Source organism: Suncus etruscus, chromosome 16 (genome assembly GCF_024139225.1).
Source record: "Suncus etruscus isolate mSunEtr1 chromosome 16, mSunEtr1.pri.cur, whole genome shotgun sequence".
In the NCBI taxonomy this organism is placed as follows: Eukaryota; Metazoa; Chordata; class Mammalia; order Eulipotyphla; family Soricidae; genus Suncus; species Suncus etruscus.
Window position 1 is genome coordinate 5,295,027 of NC_064863.1, and position 24,145 is coordinate 5,319,171.

At 35.2% G+C, this 24,145-nt stretch overlaps 1 protein-coding gene across 1 annotated transcript in view; it reads left to right on the top strand.

The window, feature by feature from the left end:
* RYR3 (ryanodine receptor 3) overlaps nucleotides 1-24,145 on the top strand; it is a 473,873-nt gene that overhangs the window by 59,780 nt on the left and 389,948 nt on the right. Inside the window, exons 3-4 of the mRNA XM_049790221.1 lie at nucleotides 11,715-11,822; nucleotides 20,842-20,862. Coding sequence (XP_049646178.1) covers nucleotides 11,715-11,822; nucleotides 20,842-20,862 — 129 coding nt within the window. The remainder of the gene's footprint in view (nucleotides 1-11,714; nucleotides 11,823-20,841; nucleotides 20,863-24,145) is intronic.

Genomic DNA, 24,145 nt, shown 5'->3' on the forward strand with positions numbered 1-24,145 from the left:
TCTTGTTGGATCACTAATTGCAGTCCATAGTCTTTGTGTTCTCAATGGTCATTCTCAAAGAGAGAACATGACATTGTTCTCATCTTGTTAAAGTATCAGTATTCAAAGGATACTAGCATTGGTGGGACTAGAATTCTATAATCTAACACTGGGATGACAACATTTTCTTAGAGATATTGACAAAGCACGAGTCAAAAGGAGTTTTGATTGAGGTTTTAAAATTCAGAATTTTTATGCTCTTCTCTACATGTAGTTGTAGAGAAGTGTTCTACCTTTGATTCCCAGGTTTCTTTTTTGGAAAATGGCTATGCAATCTTTTCCCCTAAAAAGGTTGAATTATGGATTAAATTAGATAGTGTTGATAGATTAACACATTGCCTGCCATAATTAACAGATACAGAGATTTATTTTAAATGAATATTTAATTCTATTCCTGTTTCTCCACTTGACATTGTAAGCATTACATTATGTTTACATCTTGATTGACTACCTAAGTTGTTTTAAAAACCATTTTTATAGCTAGATTAGAATGAAAGTTTTCATAGACAACAATAGGATGACCAGATTCAGGCATAAACATTCACTATGTAGCTATTACCCTAATAATCCATCAGTTTGGAAGAGATGATAAGGATAGGCTTAAAAATCACTTAACTGTATAAATAAATAAAACCTCTTTGGAATAGAATATTTGTGTTAATTTGGTTAAAGGACTATCTCTGCCTTTGAAGTACAAACATAATACAAATAATTATGCACTATCAATAATAGATAAGAAATCAGTAAATGAGCTCATGTCTGCTGTATGTAGATGAGATAATGTCTTAAAAGTGCTTAAAGCTCTTGAAATACAAACTATATTTGTCATCTCTGGCTGTCCTGATGCTGTCCCGTGGAAAATTGGACTTATCCAGCGCCCCAATGTATACTCAATGGAGTTTGGTTGGCCTAGAAAATTTTCTGGCAGAGAGATGATATTCTCCTCAGAGGGCTAGAGAAGTCCTCTTATTTATAGTCTCCAAGGAGCACTATAGTGAGTCAATCTTAGGAAGTAAAGTGCCAGTCCTGTCTGAGAAGACATCTGAAAGAAGACAAGCACAATACACGTAAAAGTTTAGGCAATTCAGATCTATGTATTATTGACAGGTATAATGCCCTTGCAGAAATAAACCCCTTTCAAATATGAAGTTTGAAATGTATAACCATGAGAATTAGTACCAGTCATAATTTTTCACAGACTAGCCATTTCTGAGCAGCATTTGAGAAATAATTCTCAAAGAAATGCAGAAGTTTCATGGCTTAATTCTCAATGGAGATATTATGTTTGTGAATACTGCCTGGTCAGGGCATTTTAGTGTTACTGTCTTGCTATCATGTTTATTTCGTTGGGTCAACTTTATTACCAATCTTACAAAAGAGTACATTTCTTTAATGTTTAATCTCACTTATAAACAAATATTTGTTTGTCCATATTACAATCAAATTGGGTCAGTTCTTCCCAAACTAGTTGCAAACATAATTAAATACCATCAAATACCAATGCATGCTAACATTCTTAGTTTTTTCTTACCTAATTAGCATTTGTAATCCTATTCCTGTTTACATAAAATTTTAAAAGGGAAAAAAATTACTTGCTCAAGACCCTTATTTACATGTCTTTACATAGGTCTTTGTTTTGATGCCTCCATAACATCTACTTCTCTCATTTCTTTCCACAATTCAGATTCAAAAGTTGAAATTCACCTTTCCCGGATCCTCCGATTTAGCTCTGATATCTATTCTCAGTTGTTGCTTCTCTCTCAGTATTGAATCAGAGATTTTTTTTTCACATTGCACCTAAAACTGCATCTTACCTATAAAAATGGGGCTGAAGTCAGGAGAGATGAAGTCATGAAATTTTCCTACACATGGATGTACACGGAATCTATTATGCTGAGTGAAATAAGTCAGAGAGAGAGAGAGAGAAAAACACAGAATGGTCTCACTCATCTATGGGTTTTAAGAAAAATGAAAGACATTCTTGCAATAATAATTTTCAGACACAAAAGAGAAAAGAGCTGGAAGTTACAGCTCACCTCAGGAAGCTCACCACAAATAGTGATGAGTTTAGTTAGAGAAATAACTACATTTTGAACTGTCCTAATAATGAGAATGTATGAGGGAAATGGAGAGCCTGTTTAGAGTACAGGCAGGGGTCGGGTGGGGAGGAGGGAAACTTGGGACATTGGTGATGGGAATGTTGCACTGGTGATGGGGGGTGTTCTTTACATGACTGAAACCCAAACACAATCATGTATGTAATCAAGGTGTTTAAATAAAATAAATAAATAAATAAAGAATTTCATATACTAAAGAAAAAAATGGGGCTGAATACATATAACCCATCAACACATAATAACATAACGCCTAAAACTTTCTTCTAACTGCTTGATATTAGGAATGAAGTAATACGTATAGGTCAAAAATATCAAGCAGGAACTTTACCAATTAATGATACTTCTACTACTTGATTTTATTCTTTGAGAAATGGGAAAAACTAGCTAAGAGAAATAAGGACAAGAGTGTTCTAAAAGTAGTAGAAGGAAATTTAAGAAAAAATTTTTAAATTTTTGGAATATTATTATATATTTTTGAGTAAAATTATTTTGTTGAACTATATGTATGTCCTGAACAGGGTATCAACTCTTCTAAATGTGTGCTTTGACAACATAGCAAGTCACCACTAAAGTATCAGTATTCAACTACACAGTCCTTTAATGAGACTTTAAACAGAAGGGGGAAAAAGTACACAGCAGAGAGAAAAGAATAATGCTCCTATTTTGTTTATTTATGAAACAAAAAGTCTTTGAGTTGCCAATATGTACCAGAAACTCAGAGCTCCCATAAACTTTATGCAGGGCTAAGTTTCTCTCTGGGATAATCTTAATCACAATGTCATTCAGAAACTTCTGGATCCTGCAAAAATAATACAGCATACCATCAATTTAACATTGAATTTACTCTTTTTATTACTTATAAGATTTTTTGTGTACATTATATAAGTCTCTTTTCAGGATTTGTGGAACATGGAAGAATCAATTAAGAGGAAAGTTTATAGCTTTGCAATCATTGATCAGGAAGGGTGAAAGGGCCCACATAATTTGAATGCACTGCTTAAGAATTAGAAAATGATCCCCAAACTAAGACAAAAGCAGGCAGCAGGAGGGAAAGAGTAAGACTTAGAGAAGATATTAATGAACTGGAAACCCAAAAAATAACCCAAAAGATTAATGAAAGCAAGAGTTGGTTCTTTGAAATAATAAGATTGATAAATCATTAGCAAGACTCATGAAATAGATAAAAAGATAACCTTATAAAACAGTATTTAAATGAAAGGGAAGATATTAAAGAGACATTCCAGAAATTCAAAGGGTTATCAGAGATTATTTTGATAATCATTTTGCTACGAAATAAGAAAACCTAGAAGAAATGAATAAATTCTTGGGCTCTTATAATCTCCCCAGTCTGGAACAAGATAACTTACACATGAATAGACATAATACTATTAAGAAAGTCAAAATGATAATTAAAAGTCTTCCCCCAAACAAAAGCACAGGGCTAGATGGGTCCACAAGTGAATATCTTCAACCTATAATCAAGATGTACTGCCAATACTTTTCAGGATCTTCCAGGAAATTAAATAAATAGAAACACTAAAAATAGTTTCTATAAAGCAAATATCACAGTGGTACCAAAAGTAGACAGAGATATCACACACTAAATATTACCAGCAAACTTCTGCCGAATAGAGATGCAAAGATTCTAAACAAAATACTAGAAAATAAAATTCAATAATTCATCAAAAAATCATGCATCATGATCAAGTAGAATTCATCTTGGGCAAGCCAGGGTAGTTTAATACATGCAAGTCAAAAAACTTAATATACTATATTAATTAAAAATCAATAGATGCATATAAAGCAGTTGACAAAGTCCAGTAACCATTCATGATAAAAACTCTCAAAAAGATGGGAATTAAAAGAACTCCCCTCAATATAGACAGAGCCATTTCCAAAAGACCAAAGTGACATTATACTCAATAAAGAAAAACTAAAAGCCTTTCTTCTAAGATATAGCACAAGATAAGATTGCCCATATTGCTACTTCTATTCAATATAGTACTGAAAATACTTGTCGTAGCAATTAAGCAATAAAAAATATCAAGGCATTGAGAAAGACAAAGACAAAGTCATGTTCTCACTGTTTTAGAATGACATTGTACTATATTTACAAAATATACAAAAAAGACTCTACAAAAAAAGCTTATAAAAACAATAGATTTTATTGTATAGTAAAGTGGCAGACTACAAAATTAATATACAGAAATCCATGAGAGTAACTCTCATTCACTGCTGGTGGGAATGTCAACTGGTCCAGCCTTTTTTTGGAAAACAAAATAGAAATTCCTCAAAAACTAGAAATTGAGCTTGTTCCCTGGCCCAACATGTCATAGTTTCAGAGTAACAAGAGAAGGACCAGACTGTCCAGACTCCCTGGAGCTTTAAAATGAGGCTGCAGGTCATCATGACCAGTAAAGCAGGATTAAAACAACGTATGTAACAATTCAGCCAGAATGTTCTAATAGCTCTCTCTGCTTTTGCACATTAGCTTTCTTTTAAGGTAAAGTACTGGAAAGGGTGGTGTGGGGTGAGAAACTCCATGCAAATTGTATATAAATTGACTGCTTTTCCCTTAATTGGGCCTCCAAGTCTCTCTGACTTTAAGACCCTTAGTGCTTAGCATTAATAATTTTTTTTTTTGGTTTTGGTTTTTCGGGCCACACCCATTTGATGCTCAGGGGCTACTCCTGGCTAAGCACTCAGAAATCGCCCCTGGCTTAGGGGGGCCATATGGGACGCCGGGGGGATTGAACCGGGGTCCTTCCTTGGCTAGTGCTTGCAAGGCAGACACCTTACCTCTAGCGCCACCTTGCCGGCCCCAGCATTAATAAATTATTAATAAAACTTTATGAACCCTTATTAATATGTCCTTATATACTCCTCTCTGCATACTCTTTTCTGTGTGTGACCAGCCACCTAAAAGGTTTCCATCTGTTACATCAATTTCACTCCTGGGAATATAGCTTATTGATCCCAAAATACAATGTAGAAAACTCCTCTGCACTCCTGTGTTCATTGCAGTACTAATCACAATAGCCAGAATCTAGAAAATATCCAAATGCCTGAAAACAGAGGAGTGGATAAAGAAACTGTGGTACATCTACCCAATGGAATACTATAAAGATGTTATGAAAATGCCCTCATGACATTTGTCTATATGTGGATAAAAATGGAAAGTATTATTTTGAGCAAAATGAGTCAAATGGAGAGGGATAGACATAGAATGATCACATTTATTATGGGATGTAAAATAAATGAGAAGGGCATAACGGACAAAGACAATAGAGATGGGAGGCAGTTGGTCTGCTCTATGGTAGGAAGATTGCCACAAAACAACAACAACAACAATGAAAACCCAAGAGAGTGTAGTCAGACCAGCAAAGGGATCACGATGAAAATGGTAGTTGGAAATGATCACTCTTGACAAGAACTGGGTGCTGAAAGGAGTAAAAGGAGGTAAAGTGATATGCTGATATCCCTTACCAGAGTTTCTAAGGAGAAAAAAAAATACAAATGTTTGCCATAGAGACAGGCAGGGGGAAGGTTGGGGCAGGACAGGAGCAAAATTAAGAACATAGGTGATAGGAAATGTACACTTGTTAAGGAATGGGTATTGGACATTGTATTCATTGCATGATTGATACTTACCTTGAACAGTTTTTAGCCAGCTATCACATGATGATTCCATGTTTAAAAATTGTAAATAAAAAGAAATAGAGACCTGTGTTCTCCTTTGTTCCCACATCAGGTGATTTAATACTCAAATACATGTGTTCCAATAAACACGTTTATTGAGTACTTAACTATGTATTATACCAACTTTTAACATTTTTATTTAAGTAGAATTGGTTTATATCATTCTCCAAGCATACAGCTTTGCAAGTTAGTATCTGTGTTTAATAAATGTTTACCAGTGGAATGGAATTTCATCTTTTACCATACTGTTGGCCTCTTATTTGTTCTACCCATATTTTCTCCCTTACCTTCTAGTAATTTCTAATTATTTACTCATATTTTTATTGAAAGTTTATTTTTTCTCATTTGTTCATTGATTTTTTTGTTTATATGTGTACATTTGAACAAAATATATTTGTCGAGCCCGGAGAGATAGCACAGTGGCATTTGCCTTGCAAGCAGCCGATCCAGGACCAAAGGTGGTTGGTTCGAATCCCGGTGTCCCATATGGTCCCCCGTGCCTGCCAGGAGCTATTTCTGAGCAGACAGACAGGAGTAACCCCTGAGCACTGCTGGGTGTGGCCCAAAAACTAAAAAAAAAAAAGAAAAGAAAATATATTTGTCATGTTCTGATAAACTCACTTTAAGTGACAAACTCACCAAAATTCTGTTAAAAAATCTGAGTTTTAACAATCTTCCCAAAACTCACTTTAAGTTTAATTTTAAAAAAATTTAAAAAAGTTTATTCTAAAAATAAAAATTACCTTAATTTTAGAAATTGATATTACTGTTTGTTTTACAGAAGGAAAACTGAGGCACAAAGAATCAGTTAACTGATGTCATTCAGTTAGAAAGCAACTGAACAGATATTTGAATCCAGCCAATTCATACTTTCACAAGTATACTAATATTACTATTATTCAAAGCCATGCATGTACTTATGAGGTCTATCACTGAGACATTGCTGTGTGAATATAAGCTAAATTAATAGAAATAAGAGGATATATCTGACAATGGGAGGGAAGAGGCCTCTTGTATCATAAGCAGAAAACAATAGGAAGGGGTCAATTAAACAGGGAGTGTTCATTGCACTTGATTTATATTGTCAACCACATCATCAGTGTGCTCTAAGTTTTCTGGGACCTAGCTACATTGCCAACTAGAATCAGACCTCCAATAGGGTTGCTAGTACAATACTGCATTTATTCTTAATTGGAAATGCTAACTGTGACTATACCATCAATATCAAACCAGATCTTCCCTTGCAGCGTTTTATATTCAGTGGATTTTTCATTGAATTAATGAACTACTGTGTAAATTTCAAGTATGCCATCATTAAAATCAACATGTTAAATAAATTCATGCACCCTGATTTATTCATATTCCTGGCATCTCAAGGGCTTCTGAAGGATAGTTGGAAATTGAGGATATTACTCTAGTTTGAGTCTTTGCTAGGCTCTAAAAACCTAAGAGCATGTGGCTGATGTATCTGTGGCTATAAACCAAGTGCACTGAACACTCTCTCTACAGAGGGTTGTAGAATGATGGGTCACTATTTTAGAAAATCTGTCAGGAGAAACCTTTAATCTCCATGCTAAGAATCATCATCATGCTAAGTATGCCTGATCTCTGCCAGACAGTGAGATTAAGGTATAAGCTCCTGAACACAGGGACAATGAGCTGCAAATAAACCTGCAAATAAATTAGCTTTGATAGACAAGTGAGTGGCCTTTGCTTATCCCTTTTTTCCCCTAAGGTTAGACAATAATTTGGAGCCTCCTCTTTCTCACCTTCACAAGTCTAGGTCATTTTTTGTGCTTGCATATCTTCTATGTTAGCCCTGGGAAGATGGTCGCTGACATGGGCTCTGCATACTGCTTACTGAGACTTAAAAGGCAGCTGTAATTCTTCCTCCTATTGTGTGGACACAGGCCACTTTACTTAATTTCTTCTCTGCCTGTAATTTTTCTGTAGGATATGGCACTGCTCTGGAGAGGCCATTTGCAGTCACTGGACCACAAACTGTACTTGTTGTCAAGTCACTGCCAATCTTGCCCATCACACTAGGGATCCCAAAACCCCAAAGAATTCCGTATAATCATCCTGGATCTGAAATAATGCTGTCATCTTCTCTAGGGTCTTTCTGGCATAGGTGTGCCCATTCCTTCTGTCAATGACAGCAACTACATGAAAGAGGAAGGAGTCAAAGGTGGGCTTGTATTTGGAGTGGATTTGTACCCCGTTTCCATGAGTTTTCCAAGATTCCTGTTGCTCTGGAAGTCTGATATGAGGTTCAGATTTTGCCTAATTTTAGACTGATAGAAAGTCCGCATGAAGCATTGGATTAGGTTTAGGTACCAGGGCTGCTTTGGCAGTAGAACTTCAGCCGGCAATGAATGAGATACATGCTTCCACAAAAGAATCATTCATGATGTCCACAGTGATGGCCAGGTATTTATACAGCAGGCTGTCCCCAGTGAGTTAGGGATTAATATTTTGCTCATTCATGAGGAAAGTGGAGGTGGAGTATAAAGTCAGTATAGCAGGCCAGCTGCTGTTCTCTTTATGTCACAGCTCTAGTTACTTTGCTTTCCTTCTCCAGATCTTATAGCTGCCCCATTGCCTCTTACTGTTTTATGTGCTTCTAATGAAGTGTGATCTCATTCTTAAGCACACAGAGTCCAGGAAAGGACTCTAAGGTATTACTTTCTAGAGATAGACCAATTAAATTATAAGGAACCCACAAATACCAATGGTTTTCCATTTGAGGGACTTCCTTCTATACTAATAACACATCCCTATTTGAAAGTATCCCCTTCATGTAGTAATTAATTCATGACCACCTTGAGACTTTGAATATCTGAAGGGGTAAGAAGAGTGTAATTGAGTGAGTGTAAAAAGAGTGTAAGCCAGAATTGGGGAAAAAATAACATCGATAACATAGAATTACCCTCACATAAGAATTAGAATTATCCTCACATAAGCAGCATTTGGAATAGTGATCATTTCTCTTTCTTTTTATTTAAACAACTTTATTACATACATGATTGTGTTTGGGTTTCAGTCATGTAAAGAACACCACCCATCACCAGTGCAACATTCCCATCACCAATGTCCCAAATCATTTCTCTTTTAAGGAGAACGGACAAGGGGCTGGAGAGATAGCACAGTGATAGAACATTTGCTTTGCACACAGTCAACTTGGGACTGACCCATGTTCCATTCCCGGCATCCCATATGGCCCCCCAAGCCTGCCAGGTTTATTTCTGAGTGCATTTCTGAGCACAGAGCCAAGAGTAACCCCTGAGTGCCACCGAGTATGCTCCCCCCAAAGTAAAATAATAATAAATAAATAAATATTTAAAGGATTAGACTAAATAAATGTTGAGGTCATTCTGCTGATTAGGCAAAAAATTATTTTTAAGAATGCCAATTATATCCATAGACATTCTTGAATGGAAGAATCTCAAAATGGCATGTTTTTAGGGAAGTGAAAAATATTATTATTAAGTTTTTATTATCATCTCTCTCTAATTTTGATAAACTCAAGTAACTTGGGATATTGGGTTGGATGATGCGTTTATGGTTAAGGTCTTTAGGGAAATGTTTTATCATAATGGTATATGCTGCTTTTAATGATGCTAGATGGGCTCAGAAATCTCTGAATGTGAAGCATTGCCAGCTGTCTGTTTATTCAAGACCCATACAAATGAGCTAATTACCTGCGCCATGAATAGAATATCAAAATGATGCAAGAAATATATAAAACAAAGGCTGTTGTGTCCTTGTGTTGCAGTTTCTCCTTGGTTATATCATTGAGAGAAATGGCAAATTTCTGAAATGTCAAATTTTGAGGAACTCTAAGTTTTCAGAAGACAACTTGAGTAGAAAAGAATTTACCTAGGAAGTATTCAAAGTAGAAGTCACTCATAGTCCAGATTTTGAAATAAGATGGGGTTTTTTGGTGGTGGAAATGTTGTACTAGTAAAAGGGGTGTTCTTTTAATGACTGAAACCCAACTACAATCATGTTTGTAATCATGGTGCTTGAATAAATACTTTTCTAAAACAAGATTAGCCAGCTTTACCTTAGGAAGTCTAATGAAGGACATGAATCTCTCCTCAGTGGGTCACCATCTTATTTTTGGGGTCACTTAGGAAAGAGGAGGGTAGAATGAAGAATAACAAACTTGTAAATTAAAGAGACATTAATGATTGAAAAATTCCAGACATTAGTGATTGAAAAAATTTCCTTTTTAACTAAAAATTCTGAAGTCTAAAAGGCTGAATACCTTAGCAGCAAGCTTGTTATGGCTTTTTAATTGGAAATCCGTGGAAACAGTTTTACCTTTATCAAATTGCTAGCCATAGCTGTCAGTGACTTCCGGCCCTAATTTATTCCTATTATTTTCCTGCTGTCTATGTGCTACCAATACCACATAGAAAATCCAGGCTTGGTATAAAAAGTAATTACAAACTGTGTTCCCAAAACTCCTAAAATGGTATGATTTTTGTTTTCTGTTTCTTGTAGCTTTCTTACTACTATCTACTATTTTACATAAATTGAATACCTGTTTGCTGACTGAAAATATTCTAGTTATTTTAAAAAATATTTACTATTATCTTTTGTTCTGAGATACTCCCAGTAATATTTTTATTTACAATGACAAAAGGCCAGCTCAATCCACAACAAGCCAATGTTATGCTCCTAGGTTTAGCAGTACTGGAGGCCACAGAGGTTCAGGGGCCTTAAGATCTCAGAGGTTCTTGGTGGGTATACAGGACTGTACCCAGTGGTGTTGAGGGGATGGATAAGAGGAAGTGTTCGGTACTGAGAATCGAACTTGAATCCTGTTGCATGAAAAACATGTGGTTTCAATTGTCTTAGCACTTTAATCTTTTATCGGTGACAGGAATAATGTATAGTTAATCATATGGCAAGCTATCTCCAACCCATTTAGGGCTAAATGATGGAAGGCAACTTTTTTATTCCTTTGTTTTCTTGGCCTCAAACTAAAATATTAATAACCCTTATCTTAAGGGCTGGTTTTCATGATTAAAGTAATTATAATTAAATATGTCCAAAGCTCCTAGAACAGTGCCAGGCACAAAGCAAGTACCCATTACTTGCCGTTAGTTGGTCATTACTTACCAGTAGCTGACTTAGATTTTGATAAATATTTCATAAGAGGCATAAATATCATGTTAAGTGAACACCTACTAAGTTAGAATTACTGTTTTAAGGGTCATCAATTTTTAAAGTTTGGAAAAAATTAAAATAGTTATGTGACTCTTAGCCACTTCCAGTTGTACTTCATATGAAAAAATTCTTAAAAATTTTAGTAATTGAGATTTTGAGATTTAAAATACTGTTAAAGTTGATTTCTCCTGCATGTAATTTCAACCACACCCATCACTATACACTTCAAAATTCTTATTGAGCTACTTCTTGTGATTGTTTTCTATAGAAATATTCTGGTATAGCCATTGTCCTTCTACAAATTATTGTGGATGACATCCTAGTGACTTTCTTCTGTTAGTTTCACCCCAAAATATAGGCGTAAATTAGCTTATCCTACATTTCCTATCTTCAGCAACTCTATAAATGTATGTTCTCCCACATAAGCCACCAACCTTCACTCCAGTTGATCTTAACATCGCTTTCACTGTTATCCGGAGTCTCGGCTTTTTTGTTTATATTGTTCAGAATCCATCTTAAAATTAATGTGAACACAAATAAAAGAAATCCCATCGTTCATTTATATTCATGGATCCAACTGCCCCTTTGATTCTTAATGACTCTTTGCCCTTAAGATTCTATTGTTTGACTAATTTCTGACTGCTATGAGTGCATGTCCTGATTTTGGTTTTATTTCCACAGTACGTTCCTCCAGACCTCTGTGTCTGCAACTTTGTCCTGGAACAGTCCCTGTCTGTCAGAGCCCTGCAGGAAATGCTTGCCAGCACAGTTGACAATGGTGGTGAAGGGGTGAGTATCCAAGGGGTTTGGGACTTATCCTCTCCTAGAAGTCCATGCTTTGATTAATTCCTCAGGTTTTAATCTGGAAAAACTTAGAATCCTTAAGATGATCTTGATGGAACAAGATCCTACATCATGAATTTGATTCTTCTTTCTCCAGCAATCATAAGCCTTCTTTCTTCCTTTGGGTTAACCAATTTCTACTGAAAACAAAACAAAACAAAACAAAATATCTACCTTGATAAGGCATAAGACCATCTCCCTTTTTCTAATCTATAGTCTAAGGAACTTGGAGATGTTGATTGGTCTTTAGATAACTGTTGTCTATTGGGCAGACTCTTGATTTTTTTTACCAATATTATGTATTTTTTAAAATATTTAAATATTAAATATTTAAAATATTATGACAACCCCATGGGACACAACTAAATGGAGTGCAAGCAGGTTAAAGCTGTTTGGATTGAAAGACTGTACAATTGAGTCTTCAACGTGAGTCCAGAACTCACACCTTTACCCAGGATAAACTGTCTTAAGTTTTAATAGTAAAATAATCCCAATGTATTTACTATATATTTAACTACAAGACGGTGTTCCAAATTCCTCATTTTAGAAGGTCTCCCAGGTAGGACTTACACCAGACAATTCAGAATATTTGGAGGTTGTTTTTACATTCCCTAATGAGGCATGTCCATTTAAATTTACTTATCAACTATTATTTTAATTTTAAAGTCTCATAATTCTAAAGTCTCAAATCAAAGGATATATGCCCATCCCACTTAGATTCTGCATTAGACAACTATTCTCATGGGTTAGCGTCACAAGTTTCCTAAGTGCTTTGATTCTTTCTGTACTTAACATTTATTTTCACTCACCATTGTGTTCTTTTAAAAATGTAGAATCAGTCATTTATTTTCTATTCTAAAATCTTTCAACTTCCTCAAAAATTCCAACTTGTAATAAATTCCAGTGAAAACTTGCTATACTACCTCTCCAGTGTCCCTAATTAATATTTTTCTATCTCAATATAGTAACATTATTATTGTTATTGAATAGTGATCTTAAAACTATAAGAGAGAAGACTTAAAATTGAGAAGAGAGCTGGAATGCAGATGGGAGATGGCTCTCTTTTTTATTTTTTAAACATTTTAATATTTAAAATTTTAGTAAATTAATTATTTGAGTCACTCTTGTAGAGTTTTTCATGGTTGGGTTTCAGTCATACAATGCACAATACCTTCACTAATGGACATTTTTCACCAACATCCTCACAATTCTCTTTTGCTCTCTATCTCTCTTTCTCTCTCATTTTTTATTTTAGACATCATGTATTATTACTGAAAGGATATCATGCATAATAATTCATATATACTTATACTTTTAGCACCCAATTCTTGTCCAGAGTGATAATTTTCAACTCTCATTGTCATAATGGTCCCTTTTCTGCCCTAACTGCACCCTCCTTGGTATTTGTGACAAGCTTCCAACCATAGACTAGTCCTCCTGCCCCTCATCTCTATTGTATCTGGATATTAATACCATATTATCACAAATGAGTGTGATCATTCTATGTCTAGCCCTCTCCCTCTGACTCATTTTATTTAACATAATACTTTCTATATCCATCCATGTATAAGCAAATTTCATGACTTCATTTTTTTTTTCAAATGGCTATGTAGCATTCCATAGTTTTCTTATCTACTCATCTGTTTTCAGACATTTGGGTTGTGCCTGAATCAGAAATGAAAGCTGGGGGCCCGGAGAGATAGCACAGCGGCGTTTGCCTTGCAAGCAGCCAATCCAGGACCAAAGGTGGTTGGTTCGAATCCCAGTGTCCTATATGGTCCCCCGTGCCTGCCAGGAGCTATTTTTGAGCAGACAGCCAGTAGTAACCCCTGAGCACTGCTGGGTGTGGCCCAAAAACCAAAAAAAAAAAAAAAAAAAGAAAGAAATGAAAGCTGGGGTGGGGGTGTCATAAGAAACACTACATAAATTCAAAGGGTAATCAGATTATTTTGAGAATTTCTTTGCTACAGATGATGCAGAAAAGTTGATCAAACATAATGCTGTTGAGGAAATTGAAATGGCAATCATAAAGCTTCCCCCAAACAAAAGCCAGACCCAGATAAATTCACTAGTGAATCTTTTCAGATTTTTAAAGAAGACCTACTCCCAATTCTTTTCAAGACTTCCAGGACATAAAATATACAAAAACACTCCCAAACAGTTTCTATGAGCTAACCTTATACTAAAAGCAGACAACTTTTGGTATACTAGAAAAGAGAATTATAGGCCAATATCTTTGATGAGCACAGATGGAAAAATGCTCAACAAAATAATAGTTAATAGAATTCAACAATTTATCAAGAAGCTTATATATACCATGACCATGTAGGTAGGATTCATATCAAAGATGCAATCATTATTCAACATATACAAGTCAATCAATATAATAAACAATAATAGTAAAAGAAAAAATCATGTGACTTTATTCATAGATGCAGAGAAAGAATTTAAAAAGACCCAGCAGCCATTCATGATTAAAAAAACAAAAACCTCTCAACACTAAGAAAATTAAAAGAACATTCCTCAATGTAGTCAAAGCCATTTACCACAAGCATAGCAAACATGATACTCAATGGGGAAAATTAAGTCTTTCCTCTAAGATTTGGCACAAGACAAGGTTAATTTATTCTCCTCTTCTAGTCAATATAGTACTTGAATTACTTGCTGAGAAATTAGGCAAGAAAATGATATCAAGGTATACAGATAAAAGAGGAAGAAGTCAAACTCTCATTGTTTGCTAATGACATGATAATATATTTAGAAGATCCTAAAGACTCTACAAAAGAGCTCTAGAAACAATATATTTGAATATTAAAGTGGAATGCTAAAAAATTAATATGCAAAATTTTATAGATTTTTCTATATACAAATAATGAGAGATATTTTTATAAATTTGCAAGTACCTTGCAATCAACTAAAGAGGTGAAAGGCCTATACAAACAAAACTACAAAAACTGCTCCAAAAAATAAAAGAAGACACAAGGAAATACTCATGGATTTGGAGAATTAACATCATTAAAATAGGAATTTTTCTTAAAGCATTGTACGTATTTAATGCAGTCCTTATAAGGATATCCAGGACAATTTTTTCAAAGAAATAGATCAAACAATTCTGAAATTCTAATGGGACAATAAACCTCCATAAATAGCTAAAGCAATCTCTAGGGAAAATATGATGGGTGGCATCACTTTTCCCATCTTAAAACTATACTACAAAGCAGTAGTCATTAAAACAATGTGGTATTGGAATAAAGACACACCCTTAGATCAGTAGAATATACCTTATTATCCTGAGACAGACCTTTATCATTGATAAAGGGACAACAAATAGAAAGTGCAGCAAGGAAAGTCTCTTCCAACAAGTGGTATTGGGAAAATTGGTCCATATAAAATAAACAAACAAAAACACCCTTGAACCTCTTTCTAATGCCATGCACAAAAGTCAAGTCAAAATGGATGAAAGGCCTGGATATCAAACCTTATGAAACCATAAGGTACATAGAATAAAATGTATGCAGAACACTCCATGACATTGAAGCTAAAGATATCTTCAAGGATAAAACACCACTGACCATGCAAGTAGTAAACAAATTAGACTACATTAAACTAAGAAGCTTTGTTTAATGCATCTCAAAAGAAACAGTGACCAGGATACAAAGAGTGTTCTCATATTGAGAGAAAGAAACTCTTCACCCAGAACCCATCTGATACTATCTAAGATATATAAAAGCACTGGTAAAGCTTAACAAGAAAAAAATAATAGAACACCCAACCCCATCCAAAAATAGGGAGAAGAGATGAACATAATTTGCTCAAAGAGGAAATACAGGTGGCCTAAGAGCACATTAAAAAATGCTCCATATTGTTAATCATGCAGGTAGATGCAAATGAAAACATTATGAGATATCATCTCGCACAACAGAGACTGGCCCACATCACAAATAAGAACAATCAGTTTTGGCAGGGATGTGGAAAGAAAGGGCCTCTTAATTCACTGCTGGTAGAAAAATCAATGGGTCCTGCCATTTTGGAAAACAATATGGAGATTCCTCAAAAAAAACTAGAGATTGAGCTTCCCTATGAACCGATAATACCACTCTATCAATATACCCTCGAGGCCCTAAAACAAAATTCAGAAAATCCCTCTGCACTCTTATGTTCATTGCAGGGCTGGTTCTCTTTTTAAATTAATAAGGTGGTTTATTTATTGGTGGCTCCACTAAATCGTCACTTAGACAGCAACTTCAGTCACTATAATCCACCAGGAGCTCTCAATTCCATCTGGGTTCTCAGTCATTATTATGAAAAACAATATTTTTATAAAACCCCCTTGAGTCTGATTACTTTTGCTTTTCTGAAGTGGCTGCTATGCACATTTACTATTAGTACTTTTTTTTTTTTAGATTAGAATATTCAGTAGGGATGAAAAAAGGCAGAGGAGAAATAAAAAAGGAAGTAAACTAACATTACAAACTCTTTTTTTCCCCCTCTGGAACCTGGGGATATTTGAGTAGAATGATTTCTCCTTTGCATACCAGTCCATTTTGTTTGGAAATAGGCATTTACTGCTTTTAAATGGATATTACTTTTACTAATGATCATGACTGCTACCAAATGGGATGCTTTGAAGAGTGTCATTTTTTTCCTTCAAGACATAAATTAGTTCTTGTGCAGTATGTCTGTTCACAGCTGTACAGCAACTGGACATTTTTAAAAATGACTAATTGTTTGCATGATAGTTGTACATAAACCTTTTTTTTTTACATAAACCTTTTTAAAGCAAAGATTTGCAATTCTGCAGCTCTGGCTAACAAGGAAAATAAAGATGCTGAGCCTGATTTAAAAAAAGAGTTTATTAATAAAAAAAAGCTCTTTGTACAGGCAAGAGATACATACATAAAAATTTATGTTGATGAAGAAAATAAATTATGAGCACTTGGGAGTAGAGATGTTTGGTGACCCTCAAAGTCTATATTCCACAGACCTCATCCTTGGGTCACTTTACCACTGACTAAATTTTATCTATCTTGATTCTGATTAAAAATAACCATTGATGCTTAGTATAATGGACAATTAATTGGCAACATTTATAACTAAAATTCCTGCTTATAGGCTTCAGAGTCATAATATAGCAGGTGAGGCATTTGCCTTGCTAGCTTGTGTTAGCTAACACAAGTTCAGTTTTTGACATTTCATATGGTTCCCCAAGCCTGTCAGGGGTAATCCTTGAGTACAGAGCCCCAAGTAATCCCTGGACACTACCAAACAAAACAAACAAAAATTTTCTGGACACAAATATCAAAGTTCTCCTATGTTCTGAATGAGATGGACATTATCTCATAAACCCAGCCATCTTTGGCAGAAGGCGTGGGATCAATACAGATGTCTGCATCTGTGTCTTTGAGACCTCAGTGTCCATCTAATGACCTCTAATGCAGAGCATGCAACCCTTCAGGTAAAAAAGCTCAGGTAGAGGTGTTTTAACTTCAGGCTATTCTGAACTACATGTCTTCTTGGGAAAATTATTTTGTCTCTAGCCCTTTTTGTTCTATCACAAGATCTTCTTGTCATTTTCAAATGCCTTAAAAAAAAAAAGGAGAGTTTCATTCAGCATTAACAAGTGCATGTAATACCTACCACTTAACTCCAAATGGATTTTTATGAGGGGCCATTGTTCATTTTCTAACAACACATATGGTTCCTGAACACCACCTGGAGTGACAGCTGTGCACAGAGCCAGGAGTAAGACCCAAGTACCACTGGACCAAGCAACAAAACAAAACAAAACAACGCAAAACACAAATAGATTGTGATTTGACTGGGCATAGTCCTTCTAATAAAAACCAAAAGTCCTAACACAATTACCAAATATACTCCTTCTGATGAAGACTTTCTCTAAAAGTAGACTTAATCAATTGTATAAAAGTACAAAAAATAAATGCTATGATGATCACCTTAATATAACATTATGCCTTGCAGAACACTTGTGATTTTGAATACATAGCATTGTGCTTGACTTATAATATGTTAAATATATAGAATGCTAATATACAATCAATGTTTACACTGTGGCAGATGTGATCTTGTAAAAATGTTTTCTATAAATAGCTTTGGCACAGATATCTTTATCAAGAGATAGAGATCTAATTAATTTCATTACTTATATCATAATTCTATTAACCCCACAAGATACTTCTTTTAGAAAGAGAATATTACACATAATAGAGTTGCTAGAGAAATAGATGCACTCCTTTATTTAAGTGTTTGGGCCACACCTGGCTCCCTGAGTCTCCACCATCCTTTATGTCTTACAGAATAAAAAAAAAATTCCTAACATATGTGGCCAGTTGAGCAAAAATTTCCCCTCTCTTCCCTTTGTAATGATTAGAAAATAAGACAGAATTTATGTTGTCTATGTGTTTGGAAGGAACACAATTTATGGAGAAGCTATAGGCAAATTTTTAAATAAATTTATAACTGATTATAACCCTACTGATTTCTTTGAAGATGACTTTTTTTAAAAAATACTTAGCTTGTGAAATCTGATAGTAAACATCAATTGCACCTTAAGTATAGGGCCTAAGATTTCCTTTGGAGAAGAAATGCAAAGTTGATTTGTATGTGTTATGATATCAGTCCTAAAACCTTACAATGAGGCCTCCTAAAGCCTGGGGAGATAGAATACAAATGTACACAAACAACTCCAAGTAGGGTGGTTAGCTGTGAACTGGCTTTGCAAGAATTGATTAAAAGAATAATAAAAGCCAAAGCATCAGGTACCTCTTTTGCACCCTCACTCAGCAGTAGGGAAGTATACTACCTCCCACCTCATTAAATATGTAGGTAGCCTAATGCTACCTCAAATCTCAAAGTGAGAGATTTGATACACAGACTTTTTAAACTTACTCTGGGTAACCCATACTTGTCCCCCAAATAATTGATATTTATAAAATTGTGAACAAATCTATTGGATGAAATTGCTCATTTATGCCAGAGCTCGTGGGTGGGGTTATATGTTAAAATCTACCCTATGTGGGTTTCATTGTACAGATTTAAGTATGGGAGGAAGTCTGTACAGGTTCAAGTGTAGTGGGAATCCATCTACCAACTATAAGTTTGATTAAGGGCAAATATTTTACTAAACTCTGAGCTTTGGTTTCACCTCTTTTTTATTTCTTCCATTTTATTTTTTTAAGTTAGACATTATAAGTTTAAAGAATTATTGATGATTGGGTTTCAGGCACACAGTGTTTCAACTCTGGTCCCTTCCACCAGTGTCTGCTTTCCTCCAACAATGCCCTCAACATTTGCCTCCCACCATACAGCTCTACTGAAGTGCTTTTAAAGGCGCTGACCTAGGACAGACCATGGTTCGATCCCCTGGTGTCCCATATGGTCCCCCGAGCAAGGAGCGATTTCTGAGCGCATAGCAGGAGTAATTCCTGAGTGTCACTGGGTGTGGCACAAAAAACAGAGCAAAATAAAAAAGAAGTGTTTTTTTTAAAGGCACTTTTATACTTAATACTTTTATCACTACCTTATTTTTCAAAAATAAATTTCAGCACTATGGTAAACAGTACTGTATTCTGATAGGGTTTCATACATAATCTTTCAGTGCCACTTTTTTTTCTCCTGGTTTAAAACTTTATTCCACCATCAATATTTTTCATTCAACTCTAATCCCCTGAAGGTGCTTGCTTCCTCCTGAATACCAGTTCTCATACTCTTTGTTTTCATTCATTGTCTTTGGGTATTTATTACGCCACCTTGTGTTTCTTTATATCCTTCATATCAGAGAGATCATTTCTCTATCATGGTTGCATCATTTTTAAATGAAGACTTTATGTTGGTGCAAAAGTATATTCTTTGTCCCTGCTGGTCATTGTCTGTTATAGTAAAATAGAAAAGTGTCATCCCATTTCACTTAATATAGTAAGTAACTCCTACCACTAATTGACTGCAGAAACATGTGTTAGCCTTTATTTTCAATGCTCTGGTTCCTATAATTTAGTTGGAAGGAATCAAAGGATTTATTTTTGGACAAAGAATTTCCCAAACTCTATCCAGGATAGCAACCCCTGAAGCTCTCAATGGTGACTCCAAATTTTTATTTTCTATTGAGACACAAATCTTGTATAAATTCCATTATATACATACTATTTTCTGTCACTCTGTCTTTGTTTAAAGACTCAGACATTACTTTTCAGGACTTAACATTTAGGCCTCAAATCAAAGTATATTCTTGTTTTCAAATTTTCATTAACTGCATAACTCATTACTGCATAACTCTTCTTAACCATTTATTAAGTTATAATTTTAATAATTATGCTGATATAATAGGTTAAACATTTCTCTAATAAACTAGCATTTATAAAAATGAAATTTATATTTTATATTTTAACTGGATTTTTATAACATTGGAACTAAGTCAAATATACTTCTTGGAATACTTTATTTCATGGTAAGAAAACAAGTCTTTAAGATAAGAAAAACACAGTTGTTTGGAATATTGGGGACGGGGCATTCCAAGCAGTACTCAGAGGACCAAGGGACTGAAGTTTTTGAATAGAATTTTCTTGAGCTTTTTTTAGAGGAAAAAGTGTCGGATTGTTGAATGTAAGTACCATTTTCCTTGGATGGATTCTTGGTAGCTGTGCAATTATAGAATAGTGGATAGTGCTTTAGACTAATGTAGGCTCCAAAGTGTTTATTGTTGGCTATTTTCTTAATTACATCAATATCATATTGGAGAGAGTAGTAACAAAACAATCTATATGGAATGCAATTGCTATCTTGAACCAAAAATAGCCAATGTTTACCAGGTAAGAAATCCCTCTTTATTCTCATGGTGTTTTTATTCCTTCTACAGTAAACATCTCTAAATTCCTCACATTACTTAAAAGCTTTCAGAAGACTTGTGCGCACTAAAATATCCATTTACTGTTTTGTTTTTTGATTTTGCTAGCTCAGTGACCTCTCGGAATGGGTACGTTATTCACTCCTTTAATGTACGTGTACTTTGCATGACACCTGACTCTAGTTGTATTTGTAAAGAAGCGGGCCTTTCACTTATGAGCGTTCAGGGCAGTGTCCATTCTTTGTGCCTCTGCAGTTGAGAAACATCACTGTACCACACACTTCGATCTTATGGAATTCGAGGTGGCTGCACACTGAGAAATCTGTTGCCAGGCAGCTTGTTAAACTGCTGGTTTTCAATTAAAAGAATAACTGGCCTACAGATTCAGTTTCTTATTTCAAGATACTGAAAATGGTTCTCAAAGCCCTTTGTCCCTTCCAAATGTGTCTAGAAGGCCAGTGTCATAGGCTTTGACTTGGTAAATGACCGAAGTGTGCAGCTGTGCCTTAATCCACGCTTCTTGATGCTTTCAGCCCCTTCTAGTGCTATTATGTAACTCCAGCTCTGCTCTCCCATAAGAACTGGAATTCATAATATAAATGGAAAAAGCTAGTTCGGAGTTTTACCTTTCTCTTCTGATATCTTCTAAATAAAACAACAGCAGACTCCAATGTCAACTTTAACAGTTCAGACTAACCGTTAAGAATAACTAGCTTTTTACATTGCTTCATGCCCCAAGTAGAAAGCATTTTCAAAAGAAAGAACCCCATTGAATTAATTTTTTAAAACTGCAGGCTCTTAACCAACTTTTCCTTCTTTGAGTCTGGAGTTTCAGCTTTAGTGAAATCGCCTTTTCTTTAATGAATTCTTTGTTCGAAAGCTAGAGCTTCCTGTTTCAAACACTATGCCTATGTGATCATGGTGTTTTGCAAATGTGATAACATTGGCTTTGCTAATGTTAGAGAAACCCTGAATGATTTTCATTCTTGCTGTGGACATCCGAATGCTGTTACTACATTTAGTCCTATTAGAATGATTCTAAACATCTTAGAAAACTTGAGTGAATTCTCCATGGAATCTCACAAGGGGTTGTGTATGTCTGTGGAAGTGTGTGTGTGTAGAGGTAGAAAGGTTAAAAAGGTCAACAATCTTTCTTAAAGTACCTTAGAATGAGAAAAGATTGGAATATCTGAGCTCCTCCGATGCATGCAATGTAAATAATTCTAGGGGAATTTTTTTTTAAGAAACTCTATTGTTAACATAAATAAAATGTTTCAATGGGGGGAGATGGAGTTCAAGGGCAGAAATAAATGGTAAAATGGGTTTTTAATTTAATTTTAATGAGTACATTTAAATTTCAAATTACAAGATATTTGACTTTAGGGGAAATCTTTAAAGACATTTGCTTACCTTTTAAAAAATGAAGTATATTTAGAATTCAAGAAATCCTGAAGGAATGTCAACCTTTCAGTGTATTGATTAGATTTTCCCTTGATCACGTAACATTAAATATCAGTGTTAAAACTATATCTGTAGCAAAATGAGTGTGTTTAGAATAAAATAATCTTATATCTACTTCATGAAACTCTTACTTGAAAAAAAAACTATTTGAATATTTTGGTAAAGGAAAATTAACTTGGTGCCAGATAAATCCTAATCTCAACTGACATTTTTATCCTCATTGAGGTAGAAGCCCTGTAACCAATGCCCCAGCCCTGTTGTTGTTTCTATCTAGTGTTAGGCTGGAAAAATTTGAATTATTAAGGTAGGACAAATGGGAATAAAGCAAAAGGAGTTGGGACAGTTCTAAGCTGAGAAACTCTCTTGTAAGCTCCCAAGATAGATCAAGGGCCACAGTAAAAAGAGCATAGTACAGGGTTAGGGGACCCAAATGGTAGGATGAGGAGGTTGAAAGTTGAAAGACAACCACAGTTGGAAATGGTAGAGAAATGCTTATTTAGGGAACCCCTGGCAGTAACAAGAGCTCATACTCTACAAAGGCTCTGAGAAGAGCAAGAAAGGAGTAGATAAGAGTAGATAGTAGATAGATATTTGTATCAGGAGTTTTCAGGAATGAAATACAGATTCCTTAAATGTCATGTCAGTGAAGGTCATTTGGTCACAACAGAAAGGAAGAAAAAGCAGGAATGATCCTTTAGCACAGAGCAAAGAGCAATTACGGGGAACAGATAGGTATGGTCCAAAATAAATAAATAAAAATCTGTTCCTTAAAATATCTATTTTTAGTGTTAGATAAGCTTTTGACACCCTCGTTGGCTATAGTCAATGACAACTTTCTTTGTAGATGTCTTTGGAGTGTAATGCAGAGGTATTCTGAGTTCAGAGATCCAAGTTGTTTCTTCTTTTATATTTGTTATTTCTGGGAGGTGGATGGGAAGGCCACATTCAGCAGTGTTCAGAGGACACTACTGGCTCTGTACTTAGGGGTCACCTAGCTTTGTGCTTAGTTGACTATATGCTGAGCCAGGATCCAACCTGGGTTAGCCACTTACAAGGTGATTGCCTTAACTTCTAAATCTCTCTCTAGCCCCTATTTTCATGATTGAAACTTGCACTAAAGCCAGAAATTGAATAAGAATTGTCTACTCTCTTCTCACTCATGATGTCTAGATTGGTTCCTTCATCCATTTTTCTGCTGCATTCTGATTCTGTAAGGTACATGGCAGTGGGGAGAAGCTCTGAGTTCTGGCCTCATCAATGCAGCCAATATCACATAATTCTGCTGAAGAAAAATCATTGAGACTTAATTTGAAAAGGGATTCCTCTTTCTGTTGCCCCAAGTCCTGTAGGCAAGTCCTGGAAATAGGTGACAGGATTCTCATTTTTATAACTATGAAGAGAGTAGAAAGGTAGGTTGGATGAATTATTTTTTGTTTGTTTTTAACTCCATATTTAAATGATTGCTCAATTTCTAACATTTATGACCTTTGTATTAGGAAGGTTCAGAATTACTACTGAGGCACAAATATCTCTTGATTTTCTCTTATATATGGATGCAGGTTATTGAACAGTAATTAATGAAGCAGCATTGTTTAGAAAAGGCAGAGAAGAGATATGGTTGGTTTTGTAGACCTTTGATGCCCCAAACTTCCAAGTTAACACTCAAATACAAGGAAATGGAATGGTAACCAGTGATCTGTCTCTCTTTCATACAATTTTGGCAACTTTGCCTACTTACTTAATCTCAAATTTTTCCCCATGCTAGCCTAGTAAAGAGACTGTTTACAAAATCTGGCCCAGTTTAGAATTTGCACAAATTTAGAAATAATCACCTCATGGGGGCTAGAGAGATAGCACAGCAGTAAGACATTTGCCTTGCACGCAGTCAACCCAGGATGGACCGTGTTTTGATTCCAGCATCCCAGGTGGTCCTCTGAGCTTTCTAGGGATG